Source organism: Enhydra lutris, unplaced genomic scaffold (assembly GCF_002288905.1).
Source record: "Enhydra lutris kenyoni isolate GAN:26980312 unplaced genomic scaffold, ASM228890v2 scaffoldscaffold20, whole genome shotgun sequence".
NCBI classification, from domain to species: domain Eukaryota; kingdom Metazoa; phylum Chordata; class Mammalia; order Carnivora; family Mustelidae; genus Enhydra; species Enhydra lutris.
Genome location: NW_019154104.1, coordinates 20492736 through 20508937, shown reverse-complemented (window position 1 = coordinate 20508937; position 16202 = coordinate 20492736). Strand labels below are relative to the sequence as shown.

At 36.2% G+C, this 16202-nt stretch overlaps 1 protein-coding gene across 3 annotated transcripts in view; it reads right to left on the bottom strand.

Annotated features, from left to right (window-relative positions):
* LOC111148519 (NUMB, endocytic adaptor protein) overlaps positions 1–16202 on the bottom strand; it is a 187584-nt gene that overhangs the window by 27614 nt on the left and 143768 nt on the right. For 2 of the 3 annotated variants that reach the window (XM_022505139.1, XM_022505140.1), the window contains exon 2: positions 14921–14995. In XM_022505139.1, coding sequence (XP_022360847.1) covers positions 14921–14995 — 75 coding nt within the window. Of the gene's footprint in view, positions 1–9643; positions 9677–14920; positions 14996–16202 lie in introns of all 3 variants that reach the window. The other variant, XM_022505138.1, reaches the window with a different exon arrangement.

The following is a 16202-nucleotide window of genomic DNA, read 5'->3' as shown; positions in this document are numbered from 1 at the left end:
AGAGATAATGACACACTAACAGGCAACATGAGACGGTGCACCTTATAATAAATGAACAAGAAGCTTCTTTTCTTTCACAGGAAAATTGGCTTCCTTTCTTTTTTAATCTCAATAGGACCTTCAAGTCTATCAGTTGATATTTGAATTTCTGAGCAGAATCATGTAAGGAACAAATTTTGTTTTTTAATTCCCAGATACAGTGAATACTCCCTAAAGAACAAAGCAGCAAAGGGAAAGAAACACAAATTCACCAGTAGTTGAGACTGGCATTATCTCTAATGGCCGCTTCGTTAACACTACAGTAACCGTTTAATCTGGGACACTAAGATACACTATATTTCCTGCACTCTAAGTAAGAGGAGACTTGAAAGGCTTTCAGGAAAAAAATAAGATTGGTAGCAAATGGCATGAAAGATGAAGCAAACAGCAAAGGAATGATTTCTGGAGGTAATTCAGCTCTTCCAGTTTGCTGCATCACTTTTAGTCGAGGGGAGAGGGGAACCCAGGGATTATTCTAATATAAAGTTCGTATTTCAAATATACATAATAGTAGACATGAAAATTCCACAGGTTTCTCAAGTTCAACCTGTCCACAATCAAATTCGTCATACCCCTCCTCACAATGAAGGGTTCCCCGATCCTCTTGGTCAATCATACCCAAAAGCTGGGTCATATCTTCTGATTTTTTTCTATATATCCCTAGTTTGACTGAATGAATGAGTAGGTGCATATTTTTCTCTCATCCCAGTGGTCCTGTGAATGCTGTTCCTTCTGCCTAAAATGCAGGTCTCCTCTAATTTAGTTTAACTAGAAGTCACTGCTTTGTGTCTCAGCCTTAGGTGTCACCTCCTCCTAGAAGCCTTCATCATAACCTCTCACATTCATTCTTTGCTGCTTTGGTAATACCTGTTCCTGTCACATGATTTGGTAAGCATTTCTTTACCTGTCTGGTTCCTCCCACTACTGGGTGAACTTGAAAGCAGTGCATCTGTCATTCATTCATTTGTTCATTCACTAACCCAAATATTTTGGAGTAGCTACTATGGAACTCATATCATTTTAGGCACTGAAGATTCAGCAGTGAAAATAGGTGAAGATTTCAATCATGAGAGTCTATGTTTCAGTAAAGAAAGAGATGAATAAGTAAACTGTATGGTATGACAAATGTTGATAAGCCTTATCAGAGAAAAATAAGGCAGGGAAGAGGAATACTGAGTGTGTATATATGGAGGAAGGTGGTATTCGGAATTTAAAATAGGGTTCTCAGTGAATGTTTCATTCTCAGTGAATGCCTCACTGAGAATGGGGCTTTTGAACCAAGAATAGAAAGAGATGAAGTGAGCCGGGCATGTAACTGGATGATGTGTGCTCCAGACTAGCGGCTACAGCAAGTGCAAAGGGCAGAAGCATACCTAGTGTGCTCAAGGAATAGCAAGGAGGCTAGTGTGGCTGCAACTGACGAAGTGAGAGCAGAAGCTAGGAAAAGAGACAGAGGGAATTCATGTACAATAGCCGATAGGACCCAAAGACGTCAGCTTTTATTCTGAGTAGAGCAGGAAGCTAATGGAGGATCTGGGGCAGTGGAGCAATATAATCAGCCCTCTGTCTTAAAAAGATCACTCAGGCTGATATCTTGAGAACAGATGGTAGGGGGGGCAACAATGAAAGCAGGGGAAGTAGAACACCACTGCAATGACTCAGATGAGAGGAGAAGCTGGCTTGGACCAGAGCAACAGTGTGGCAGCAGTGAGACAGGAACTACTGATGGGATATGGATACAGGGTATAACACAAAGGAGTCAAAATTAGATCCAGGATTTTCGGCTAGAGCACAGGTATAGAGTTGCTCTACACTGAGATGGGGAAGACTGGGGAGAGTAGTCTGGGAGGGACAGATTAGGAATTTGTTTTGTGACATGTGAGTGTGAGTTGCCTGGTGTAAAGTGTTTAATGATGATGATGATAACAATACCTAACACTGAGCCACTATGGCAGGCTACTTTGCACACTTTGCTTATATTTACTTATTTAATATTCACAATAATCACATGCAGTGGGTATTAGTATTATTCTTTTTTTAATAGGTGGGGAAAAGTAGGTAGCTGAGCCAAGATTAAATGCAAGCACCTGACTCCCTAGAGTCTAAGCCCTTAACCTATGCTATACTGCTTCTGTGACGGAAATACCACGATGGAGGTCAGAGAAGATGCCTGAAGAAGTTTCAGTCATCAATATAGCGATGGTAGTTAAATCCATGACCTGGATGACATCATCAAGGGAGACATGTAGGTAGAGAAGAGTCCACAGATTGGGAAGTAGGCAGCAATATGAGGGAAAACCAAGACCATGATCTCTGAACTCCAAATGAACAGTGTTTCATAGCAGGAGAGGAATGGACTATGACAAATTTGCTAACAGGTCAGGTAAGGAGGCAGTAGGATCCTTGGAATAATTATACAGAAGAAAACTTAGTAAGAACAGCTTTGGTGGAGTGGTGCAGGTAAAACCCTGATTAAATAGGTTTAGCAGCAGAAGGGAGGGTAGAAACTGAGGCACCAAGAAACTTTTTTTTTTTTTTTTTTTTTTTTTTAAGAGGATCTGTTTTGATTCACCATAGAAAGAAAAACTGAAATGAAAAAGTGTGTGGGGGGCACTGCTGGAGTAAGGAGGAGCTGGAGTAAGAAGAGTCTAGTGGAGGAGTTGGCCTCGGCTGGGAGCACAGACAGTTCATCCCTTGCACACGAGGGGAAACAGAGCATACGGGCATGGACACAGACGGATGTGGTGGCAGCACATGCAAGGGTTTTCTTCTGATTGATTCTAGTTTTTCAGTGAAGTAGGAAGCAAGGTCATCAGCCGAAAGAGAGAACAGAGTAAAAAAAATTCTGGAAACTTAAGGAAAAAGGAGGGGGTGTCAAATAGTTATCTAAAAATGAGATATTAAATGAGTTTAAAAAAAATGAAGACTGCCTTGCTCCTCCTTATATCTGGATAGCCTAGCACAGTCCCTAGTTTGTTTGAGACACTAAGACTTGAGCTTGAGAACCACTGTTTTTTATTTTTCAGGTTTTTAAAGATTTATTTATTTGAGAGATTGCCCAAGAGAGCACATGAGTGGGAGGGCACGGGGGAGAGAGAGAGAATCTCAAGCAGACTCCATGCTGAGCAAGGAGCCTAATGTGGGGCTCAATCTCATAACCCTGAGATCAAGAGCTGAGTTCAAGAGTCAGATGCTTAAGTGACTGAGCCATCCTGGTGCCCCATTCCCCCACTTTAAAGAAAAGGATCCAGAATGAAGGTAAGCACAAAGTATGATTTGTTATAGAGAAGAAAATCTGGGAAATATAAAACAGAACGTAGATGTGAGTACACATATTTAAGAGCAGTCATAAATATCACACAATGTTTACTCTTTAGAATTAGGTAAAAACACTATAACCACACATTACTTTTCAACCATGCATTCTCTAAAACATAACCATTTCTAATGATGCCATTTGACAACTGAGAAAGTGTAAGAACATGAGAAAAATATATTTGACAGTACATTAACAGGATCTGCTAGAACAGATATATTTTTGGTGATTTTTATAGAGTTAAAGCGCCCCCCGCTCCTCAAAGTGACATAATAGTTCAGAGAAGAATTCACAAACTCAAATGCCTTCAGGATTTACAGCAGGTAACAAAATGAGTGAAACAGGCTGAGGTAAGGACAACAGGGAGTTGCAGGGATTGTGGCAAACAGGCAACTGAAGGGTACAGTGGCTACTCAGCAGAAGCTACTGTTGCCACGTAGAAAGCATTCTATTTTGCCAGATCTTCTAATTCTTAAGATAGATACTCTACTTTTTATGTGAAAACTTTCAGTATTTGAAATTTTGGCAACTAATTCAAATTTATAAACTGTGCTCAGGGCATACAAAACATGTTTGTGGGAAGCATTCAGGCCCCTGAGCTACCGGGTGTACTTCTGAATGACAGAACATCAATATGGAGTAGGTGAAAAACGGCACCAACTTTCAGAAAAACTTGGTTTCGGGGTAGACGCTGCCCATTACTACTAACTGGGTGACCTTTCGGAGCTTGTTTATTCATTTGTAAAATGTAGTTTCATGAACTCTCCTGTTTAATTCATTGAGTGGTTATGAGTGGTAAGATTACAAAGTAGGTCAAAGCGTATCATAAAGCTCTGTGTACATATAAGCAAATAGCTGTGAGATAGTGGAAAATATATATTGGTCTCTGCCCCTGGTTCTGGGCACAAAGCTTCTGAAAACCTTATAATTTCCTAATTTCCCAAGTGAGAAGAGCACTGTGAGCATCCCTTGTTTTAATATTTGGTCTTTGACTCCATTCTGGACACAGAGCTCCTAAAACCCTTGTAAATTCCCAAGTGATAAGAGCACTAGGAACATCTTTTGTTCGATGAGACAACTCTCGGTAGGCTCCTACATAAGTACTGGTCATCAGAACAGAACAAGCCATGATTAAAGGCTTGGGTTTTTTGGCCCCACCTCACACTCCAGCCTTCAGAGAGGGAGAGGGGCTAGAAATGGAATTTATAATTGGCCATGCCTACGTGAGGAAGCCTCAATAAAACCCCAACAGTACAAGGTTCAGAGAGCTTCCAAGTTGGTGAACACATCATACCAGGAAAGTGTCATACTCCCTCTCCACAGGGACAGAAACTCCTGTGCCTGGAATCCTCCCAGACCTCACACTACGTAGCTCTAGCTTTGGCTATTCTGTTTCTGTTATCGCATATTTTAAATAAACTAGTAAACATAAGTGTTTCCCTAAGTTTTGTGAACTGCTCTAGCAAATTAAACCTGAAGAGGACATTGTGGGAGCCTCCAATTTGTAGCCAAACTGGACAGAAGCTGTAGGTAACCTGGGGACCTATAACTGATGACTGGCATCTAAAGTAGGGTGGGAGCAGTCTTATGGGACTGAGCCCTTAACCCGTGGGCTCAGACTCTCTCTAGGAAGACAGTGTCAGAACAGAGTTAAATTGTGGGAAAACTAGCTGATGTCACAAAAAATTGCTTGGTATCAGGAAAAAAAAAAGCTCTACACATTTGGAGACCACAAATGAAGTATTTTGTATGAATAGTAAACACACAGGAGAAAGACTCACAGGAGGTAGACTGAATTGAACTTTTCCAGTATGATGGCTTTAAAGAGGCCTAATAGGGTAGGCTAAGAACATTTCATATCTCTGTATTAGATCAGTTCCTCATAAAATGTAAATACAGATCACTTAGCTCATGGAGTTCTTCAAATATCTTAAAATTATAACATCTTTTTCAAGTGTTAAGTGTCGTGTAATTACTTGGTTAATCAAGTATTTGCTTGGTATGGCCAAATGCACTAATGAACCTGTATATAGTACTTCCTAAAAAGCTGAGTACCTTCTTGGCTCTCCTAACAATGGTGAGCAATTTAACGGAGCTAGCTTGGAAAAAGCTGTTTCAGGTTTTCAGGGTTTTTCCCTGCTTTAAGGGGAAAAGCTTACAATGGGCTAAACAGTAACAGTTCTGTAACAGACTCGGGTTTATCCGTTCCCTATTGTGAATGCTTGTGCAGACACTCCTCTCATTAAATGGTGACGCAGGAATAGAGAAGTGACTGGCTGGTCAGGTTCAGGAAATAACGTAGGAAAGCGAGGAAGCAGTCCTCCTAGCCATGATTTATAAATTCAAATTCAGAGCTTAAAATCCTTCCATCTACCTACTTTTGTACAAATATGTTTAATGGAAACACCTCTTGATTAACTGTTGTTCTCTTTATCCTGGACCATTAAACGATACATGAGGGGAAGGCTAAGAAAGTCTCAAAATTTATGGGAAACTATCCTGGTTAAAAACTCCCTATAATCATATTGTAGTAACTTTGTATGGTTACAGATGGTAAGTACACTTATCATAGTGAGTGTCTCATAATGTAATTAATTATAAAATCACTATCTCATACATTTGAAACTAATACACGTCAACTATATTTTAATTAAAAAAAATAAACTTCCTACCATATACTGTTCTATGAGATTCTTTATTTTCAGCTTTCGTTAAACCACAACTGGCCTGGCAAGTTTGACAAACCGAGTCTCTTTGACCAGCCTATTTCCTGTAGCTTAGTGTGGAAATAAGCTGAACGATGGCAACTTGAAAGATTTAAAAGGCTCCATTTTAAAAAGTTTTTCACAAAAATAAAAGTTTTTCATTTAAAAGCACATTTCTGGTAAGATTATGGGTAATGCTCTTTTCCTGTTGGTTTTCCAAACTCTCAAAATGACTTACTATAATTTTAAAAATTTTATGTTAGAATAAACCTGCCATAAAAAGAATTCTCCTCCCAATAACAAAAGAATTCTGACAGTCACATTTGCTCATAGATGTTATAATGAGATTGTTCAGCATCATTTCCCCCCTTTCTTTAAAGTTTTTTTTTTTTTTTAAGATTTTAGTTATTTATGTGACAGAGAGAGAGCATGCACACACATAAGCAGGGGGAGCAGCAGGCAGAAGGAGAGGGAGAAGCAGACCCTGCTAAGCAAGGAGCCTGACACAGGGCTCGCCGATCCCAGGACTGAATCGGACCTGAGCCAAAGGCAGATGCTTAATCAACTGAGCCACCCAGGTGCCACTCCCCGCACACCTTTTTAAAAGTTTTTATTTAAATTCCAGTTAGTTAACATACAGTGTAATATTAGTTTCAGGTGTACAATTTAGTGACTCAACACCTCCATATGACACCCAGTGCTCATCTGCTTAGCATCTTTTATGAGAGTAAAACTCAGTAGTGTGATTTAGATATCTCCAAATTAATAAAATGCTAGTTTGAACTACTGAAAAAGACTCTTTAAGACCTTAATAAAGAAGTAAGTTGACTAGAGATAAAATCCGAAATTAAATTATTACCCTCAAAGAAGAAAGTAAAATGAGTTTATAGGAAGCTATTTATTAACATCTTCTAAGGTTAAATCTTTTATTTATTTATTTTTTTTTTCAAGTAATCTATATACCCAGTGACGGGCTTAATCCATAAACCAAGACCAAGAGTCACATACTCCACTGACAGAACCAGCCAGGCACCCAAGCAAGGTTAAATCTTTTAAACTTCGGTTGTAACTAATATGAAAACAGGGTAATTATACAGCACAGTGATTAAAAATGTGAGCTCTGGAGTCCAATTACCTGGGTCCAAATTTTAGCTTCTTAACTTACGCTGTGAACTTGGGCAGGTCACTTCCATAAACTTTAGTTTCCTCATTGTAAAACAGGGAGAATAATTATTTCAGCATTATTTTAAGGATTAAGTGAGAGGATTCCTGATTTTCTTTCTTTTTTTTTTTTCTTTTTTTTTTTTTTTTTTTAAATTTTATTTCTTTATTTGTCAGAGAGAGAGAGGGAGAGAGAGCAAGCACACGCAGACAGAACGGCAGGCAGAGGCAGAGGGAGAAGCAGGCTCCCCGATGAGCAAGGAGCCCGATGCGGGACTCGATCCCAGGACGCTGGGATCATGACCTGAGCCGAAGGCAGCTGCCTAACCAACTGAGCCACCCAGGAGTCCCCTGATTTTCTTTCTTAGGCCATATAAATTTATGTTGCAAAATACAGTGAAACAGCTAAGAAGCACAGTGTGACCTAGTTCGGCTATGCTGTAGGTGAACCATGACTCCACTCTGTATAGCAATAAATATTGCCACTTTGGGTTGATTCCAAAATGAGAGCTACCTTTGTTCCCTAACACCATGTTATAAGTTCTTAATAAGTCTTCTTTTGGTATGTTTTTTCTATAAATTATATCAATATTTTCTATAATCTAGTCTTCTATACGAGGTCTACACAAGGTTGTTTTTACTAAAGTAGAGATGTTAAAAACTGATCACTTGGAATCTACTTTAAACTGTATAATAATTAGTGATGTGAAATTGCTTTGAGAAATTCTATTTGGGGGGCACCTAAGTGGCTCAGTGGGTTAAGCCTCTGCCTTCAGCTCAGGTCATGATCTCAGGGTCCTGGGATCAGGGTACCCCGCATCGGGCTCTCTGCTTGGTGGGGAGCCTGCTTCCCCCTCTCTCTCTGGCTGTCTCTTTGCCTACTTGTGATCTCTCTCTCTCTGTCAAATAAATAAAAATTAAAAAAAAAAAATCTTAAAAAAAAATTCTATTTGGGAAAGAATATACAGCTACCAAAGAAACTTCCTCAACAATTCTACTGAGTATTTATACAACTGACCCTTAAACACACTGCCCTGTCAAATCTACATGTATCTTAATTTTTTATAACTACAGTACAGAACTGTAAATTTATTTTTTTCTTAAGATTTTCTTAATAACATTTTCCTTTCTCTGGATTACTTTATCGTAAAAATACAGTATGTAAAATATATAACATACAAAATATGTGTTGATCAACTGTTTACATTATTGGTAAGGTCAACAGTAGGCTATTAGAGTTAAGTTCCTGGGGAGTAAAAAAAATCATACAGCACTTTTTGACTGCAGAGAGGGTTGGAGGCCCTGACCCCAGGCACTGTTCAGGGTTAACCATAATGATGCAAATGTCTATAGGATTAATTCTTTCTAGATATGGACCTGTTAATTTAACTCAAACTCAAATGTCTACTAGAAATTTTATTGTGACATGTGGGTAAATTATATGACTCTCTATTTCAGATTGACAGCAGTAACTGAATCAAGCTATTCAATCTAAAGTCTCTTCAAATTTGTTTATAAACAAATCAGGTGGGCTATATGAACACATAAAAACCAGTCACAACTAAAATATTTACTTGAGAATAAAATGGAAACGATTTGATCTTTAAAACAAAATTTCAAAGTAACAAAACCACCCAGTAAAAAAACAAAAAACCCAGAAAAACAAAAAATGATGGGATTTTTATATTCACATTAACTCTTAGTAATTTATACCCAATGACAGTAGTGTTTTCTTATACTGTTAAATCTGAATTATTTCCTAGCACTTACTTAAACAATGATAAATCCTGACAAAAATGTTAGAAATGTGTTTACCTATTTATATATATATTCTTAATTCTAAGGAAATAGGAACATTAAATAACAAATACTTGAAAAGCATGTACAGAAGGAATATCCCATATGATGACAGATTATTTGGTAGACAACTAATTAAGATAGTTTTTTTTAGATTAGCAGCCCAGACTAAAAATGACAGAATCCCCAAAGATAAATTTCTGTACTTTCACTCACTTCACCCGAAATTTAATTTAGACTGAAAAAAAGCATTTGCAATGAATGTAAAATTTGAGGTACATTCAATTTCCACTTGAACTTATTAACATTTTCTCCCATTTCTGTCAATATTGAGCACTAAGTAAAACCCACTTGTTAAAAAATCCAGCTAATATGCTAATATGAACAGCTTTGCAAGATCAAATTAAACACCTAGCCTTGTGGAAATAATACTTTTTCAACCTATTTGCTTTCTTTACTGGACTTTAGTATAAACAGACACACAGTTAATATCATAGATAGCAACTTTCCAATTAATTTCCATATATAGTCAAATCAATTCCTGTATTATAAAGAAACAAATGTCAGTGCTATACTGGGGGTGTAACTCCTTATAAAGCAAGCATGAATGTGGCATCAAACTTACTTTTCCAAAGAAGCCTTTGAAGAACTTCCTTTCCTGGAGGAACAGGGGGACAAGTCGAGCGCTATTATTGTATGGGCTAAATGTCCCAGGGTTTCACACCAATAAGCACATACAGAAGTTGGGTAAAGGGCAAAGTAGGAGAAGGGGAGGGAGTGAGAGTTTTAAAGAGTTATCCATACCAGGAGTGACAGGGAAAAAGGAAGGGTGCATGAAAATGCAGGGAGACATACTGTATGGCCTAAGAATCCATAGGAAGAGAAGAAATCAGAACCTGTATCCATGCAGAGCAACTAGTTAGTTTAGTATTCTCTATTTACTTCTGAAACAGAGATTATCCAAATTTGGCAGCAGAGAAAAAGATTAAGACATACTGGTTTGGTGAGATTTGTATTTTAAATTTCCTAATAGTGAGCAGTAAGTACATTTTTCAATTTCCATATACATCTTTCAATTTAAAAATCAGTGGTCTACTATATGGAAGTCATCAACTTAAAAAAAAGTCCACATTTGGATAACAGCATAATCACATAAAAATGCAATACATAAAATTAAATTATGAGTGTGCAGCAAGAATCTTTGTCAGACTTTTTCTTACCAAGTTCAAGATGTCACTTAGAGAATCTTTACTCATCCATTGGGATCAATTTGTAAGTATGAATATGTGTGGGCTGATCAATGCCACAACAATCATGGGGAAATAACAGATATGTTCTATTCTAAACAGATAATACATTGTCTTTAAAGAACACAAAGGTAATGCTTTCACTGCAGGTGAAAAAAAATGTATCTGTGGACCACAACTGAAATTTTTAAAACAGGCTTTCGTTTTCTTTTAAAATGATACTGTTTTAGAATAATGAAACTTGCATTGACAATTATAAGTATGTAACTCTGAAACTATGTAGATAAGAGAGACATCATCTCTGGTTCCAGTACCAATTTTTAAGCTTGTAGAAATTTTGAAAGCTGGCCACCATTTAAGATCAGAAGAAGTTATATGAAGTAGATGGGTTCTAACCCAAGCTATCTTAACTTTATATTTCCTAATTTTGGTTGAACTATTTAAGCCTTTAGTTTTTATAATCAGTTTTTAATGTTGGATAAATGCCCAGAAAAAGACAAATGTACTGAAATTTTACTCTCTTGGACAATTTATAAACTCATTCACTACTCTCAAACACTGAAGAGTTTGTTTCCTACCTATGTTACAAACAGCATCAAATATTTCCAAAAAATGTTTTGAATTTAAGCTGGAAAAACAATAAATTGGGGTAGTTACTGCAATAAGACTAAGTTTACTTCTACTGCCAAGTTTGGTGACCCTAGTTTTGTTAGACTGTGAGTGACCATCAGCTTTTAAAGATACAGCCAAAGATAAAAGATTCACCATTCTTGAGGGAGAGGGAGGTGAGGGAAAGAGATCTGTTAATATTTAGTTCGGCTCCCATAAAATCTCTTGTTAAACATGTAGTATGCCCTCTTTTCTTCAAAGACCTCAGTTGTTAATGAAAAAAGTTGACGTGCAAAATGCATTAAAAGATAGTTATTAGAGAATATTAGTGCTTTTTTCTAAAAAAAAACAAGTTATGATTCTTTTACCTGCTAAAATAAGAACATATATTAAAGCAAATATATCAAATAGTGAATAAAAAAACAACATATTAGAAACTGTCAGTATAATGGAACTAGTCTAAAACCAAGACAGAGAGGGAGAGACATTTAGAGACAATGGGAAGAAAAGACCTTTAAAAGGAAAGAACATCTTGGACCAGAGTCAGCAAGATAACCAAAGGCCCGATACACCTTTTACAAAATAAACTAATAAATGATGTTACTACTCACCCTTCAACTATGTCAATAAAGGCACTGAAAATGGGCAATAGTTGTTTCTGCCATTTATCGTATATGATCTAAGTCCTAAAGTGGCTAATTTGTGCACGTATGTCACAAAACAAATAAGTTGAAAATAGCTGTAATTAACTTCATCATACAAAGTAAAAAGAATTTAAACACTTATGCTCTGAGAAGCAGGTTTAAAACTTAATCTTAAAAAAAGATGATCCTCTTTAGTTTTATCTTTTCATTTGAGAATATTAATTATGCAGGTAACTTCTAGTTGATGTTAAAGTGATCCTAAATTGTAAGGGACTACTTTGAGGATAAATAAGAACTATATTTGCAAATTATCCGGCTTCTTCAATTATTTGCAAATTTAAAAAGCTCCAGAATGTCACATTTTTAGTTCAAACATCATTCAAGTGATAGGATTAAGATGTTTGTTTTGCTACTTAACTTGTACATCTGAGCTATGTAATTATTTAATTTAAAACTCTGGCATTCAAATTAGTTCCATAAACATGTTATTTCTTCTTTAATCTGTAAGCCTGTACACTTCCACATTTGCTTCCATTTATTTGAAACTCTAAGGAAGAAGACATAGATTTTGGCACAATATAAGCATCTGGTACAGCAGATTATAAATGTCAGATGAATGTTTGGTAAGGGTGGGGAGGCAATTAGAAATTTCTTCATAGTAAAAATATGAAAAGACAAAAATCTAAAATATTTGTGGACTAATATGGTCTGAGAAGAACAACATCCTGAAGACTTCCGACTTTCTGGAAACTTCTCAGTATAGCATTAGAAAGAGTATTTATAGGAGGAAGTTTCATTGAGTACAATAAACAGGAAATTGACCCCAAAATTCAATCTTATTTTTTAAATACATGTTTATCTATGTGAACTATGCACAACATTTGCCCCAAGTCTCTTGGATAGCATTAGTCTGAAAAATTTTAAATAACTTCTTGAATGAAAAGTTCAGAAGTGGTCAATTTCCCCTCAGTGTTCAAAAGTTTAAGTATGTCCGGAAAAGCAATCAACATACTTATAAAACTTCGTATTAGTCATAAATGACCACATGGAAGTACGAACCATTTAGAGATAAACAAAAGGCTTTCATAAACTTTAAGACATTAAATGTAAGATAGGGTTATGATAATTGTTATGAGATTTGATTTGACCATATTGAGGACTGAATTGTTTTCTGTATATTCTAGAAATAATTTGAGTGGCTACTATGTGCCAGACACTGTTCCAGGCATAGGTATAATTTTTTAAATGGCAATTTGGTTTCTATTTCTGGTGAAAAACAAACTCCTTAAATTTTTTTTATCTAAACAGTCCTCCATCTCAAGTAGGACTTGAGATGTTTATAGTTTATAATCTTCATGATCAAAAAAATAAAAAGGTAAAAAAATTCACTCAATTAAAAAAATTCTTCTTTTTAAAGTTTATTTTAATTCCTACACCCAACGTGGGGCTCGAACCCATGACCCAGATCAAGAGTCACATGCATTTCTGACTGAGCCAGCCAGGTGCCCCTAAAAAAAATTAGTTTTAAAACTAAATGGTGAATAGTGGCTATCTCTGTGATTACAAAAAATTTTATGTACTGTTTTTACTCATTTGTATTTTACACAATGAACTTATACAATCTATATAATGAAGAGATGCTTCTAGTTAAATGTAGGCTAAAAAAAACTAGTTAAGAGGATTCACTGCTCATTAAACTAAAATACCATTTCTTAATGTCTTCTGTGCAAATTAAAATCATCCCTAGTTTTCCCTTATTTAGACAGTGAACATGAAGCCATGCTCTGAATTAGAAGACTTTCTAAAGGCTCATTCCACAATGACCGTCTATCTGCAAGTTATGTAAGTTAAAATATTTTGGTAACTATTTGTAGTTTGTTTCAGGTCTATTTAATCTATTCACTGATTTGCCTGTTGTTTTCAGTCATTAGTATTATGATGTTGAAATATTCTTTAATGACTAGTAGGACAAATCATTGTATTACTTTAAAAATTTTCCAAGCTAAACTTACTCTTTTAGTGAAATTGGAATTATTCTGTTAAAGAAGAGATTGAATTTATGTTTCTTGGAAAATTACATTGTCCGAGGGTGTATTTAACTGGAGAATATATTCAGATAGACATGACAAGTCTATAAATTATAGCTTCACATACCATAACAGATGAAAGTAAGTCCCCTTAACATTAATGATGACTAGAATAGGAAGGGCTTCAATCATTTAAGAATTTAAATGACCATAATCTGAGGTAAATGGTATGTATGTATGTATAGGGAGTATACCATATGTCTACATATTGGGGGTTCTTTTTTGTTCCTTGCATACTATAATCAGTTATTTCTCTCCTCCTTTCCCTTTTACAACAGATTCACAGACATTTGTTCCAAAATATAATACACTTCTCTAAATTGGTTGCTTCTTTAATCTTGTATCTTTTATAATGAGGGATTATGGATGAGAGATCATATAAAATATACCAAGCAGAAAGGTTTTGATAAGCAAATTGAGGGGGGGGGAAAAGCACTCATTAGTAGCCAAACTTGTGGCAGCCTACCATACCAGCAAACCCAAAGCAAACAAGTATTTATGCTGTCTGGGGCAAGGGCATGCAGAAGTAATGGTTAAAGCTTTCACAGCAAAGAGTTTGGAAAAAGGCCACACATTGGAGAGAAGGAAGGTTGTGAAGAGGATTGTCAGAGTTTATGAGACATTTCAAACCTATGCAAAATATGATATTAACACTTCTATGTGAACCTTTGTGAACTCTGAATCCATTCTCTCCTTTTATTAAATACACAAGGATGTGCCTGGGATTTAGTCTAAGGTATAACAGGCAAAGAAAATATTATTCATCCTGGAAGAGGACTCTCCATTTCAAGTATGCTGAAGTTTGTGAAAAAGGCAGGGGAAAGACACTGCTTATGTTAGAGGGGTGTACAGAAGGAATCTGGAGAGTAGTAGTCAAGATAGTAAGTCCTGCCCCAACTGTAAGCCTCACTAGCCATCATCACAGATAACTCTACCTTCCACTGTTTCTTAGAGTAAATTTAACATCAGCAATTTATAACCCAGTTATCACAGTTAGGTTAAGACACTAACTGTAACAGTTTTCTCTTGGTTTTAGAACATTATTCACCTGTAAGATTTCATACCACTTGTTTCACATGGGTTCTGAATCCAAAGTACCTTTTGGATAATGTCTGGCCTAAACCGACGAAGTTGGTCTTTATAATTTACGCCTTTGGACAGATAGCATGAGATGCTCTTTACCAGAGCCCACATCTTTTGCCTTAAGAGAAACACTGGTCTTACTGGATAGTGAATCACTAAAATTTACTGAACAAAATCTCTTCAGAAAATATTTCAGTATATAGATCAACAGTGGCAACCATCAAATACATACAGCTTTCAATCTTTTCACAGCGTCTTCGCAGATGTGCATTCCTCTTGACTCATCAACTTCTACATGGCCAAGGTACTGCAGAAAAGAAGAAAAAAGGGTTATTGCTATGCATATTGAGTAGCTACTATATGGTAGGTATTAGTTGGAAAAAAACTGAATATTAAAATTTCTGCACTCAAGAAACTGCCACTGTATAAGTTAAGATGCTACTTTATTTACCCTCAGTGTCCTCATAAGAATGAAATTCAGAATAAATGTCTCAAAAAATTGTTATAGAGAAGTGAAAAAGTAATGGTAGGCACTAAACGTTACCTAAATTTATTGGATCTGAAGATAACAACAGCCTGTGTTAGACACAGTTACTGTATCTCTGAACACAAAAATAATCCTAAAACAAAATGTATACATATGTAAATATATATACACACATACTGAAAAAGGCACAAATAAAAATAAGTTATTCAAAGGCTGAAGAGATCACATATCCTTTTATGGGGAGCACATAAGAGCAGGGCAGAGAACTAAAAAGACAAATTTTAAGAAGACAATACATTTAAAAGATGTGTAGAATTTGAAGAGGCAAAAACTGAAAGGCTGGGAAACCATTTTAGGTAGAAAGAATTTAAGAAAAGTTATAGGTGTGGAATAGCGTTAACTATCTATCAGCAAGTACTCCTGTCTGGCTAGGATTTGAGATATGTACAGCTGGGGAATCTGAACGCTGGAATGAGTCTCTACTTAATTCTAGAGTCAATAGAGAGATAATCAAGGTTATTTTTTTTTCCAAGACAATAATGCAATTCAAATTATACCTTTGTATGGGAATAGCCTTGGGAAAGATAAAGACAGGATGGTGAAAATATTACCAAAATGCTCTCTTTTAAAAAGGAAATTTGATCTGGTTCTGGGTACAACTGAGTAGACTCAATCTTCCCTGTCCCACCTATTGAATGAAACCATAAAACCTGAACAGAACATATTTCAAGTCCCTTTTGTAAGAGCAGAAAAGTTGTCTGAGAAGAATACAAGGATCCAAGGTATTTCTGAACTGGCAAGGAGTTTACCTCCCACTCTCCTGCTCCATTTTCCCCCTTCCCCTTTCTGATACTTCCAACTTGGACTTAATACAGCCAGAAATCCAAAACTGTGTGCTGTTGCAAAGAAAGAATTCTAGAAAAAGCACTCTAACTGTGGCTCAAGGATCAAATAAGGAAATGCCTTATCTTCAGAGAGAGTATAGGAATCTCTCTCCCTTTTACTTATCTCTTATTTTTCTTCTTAC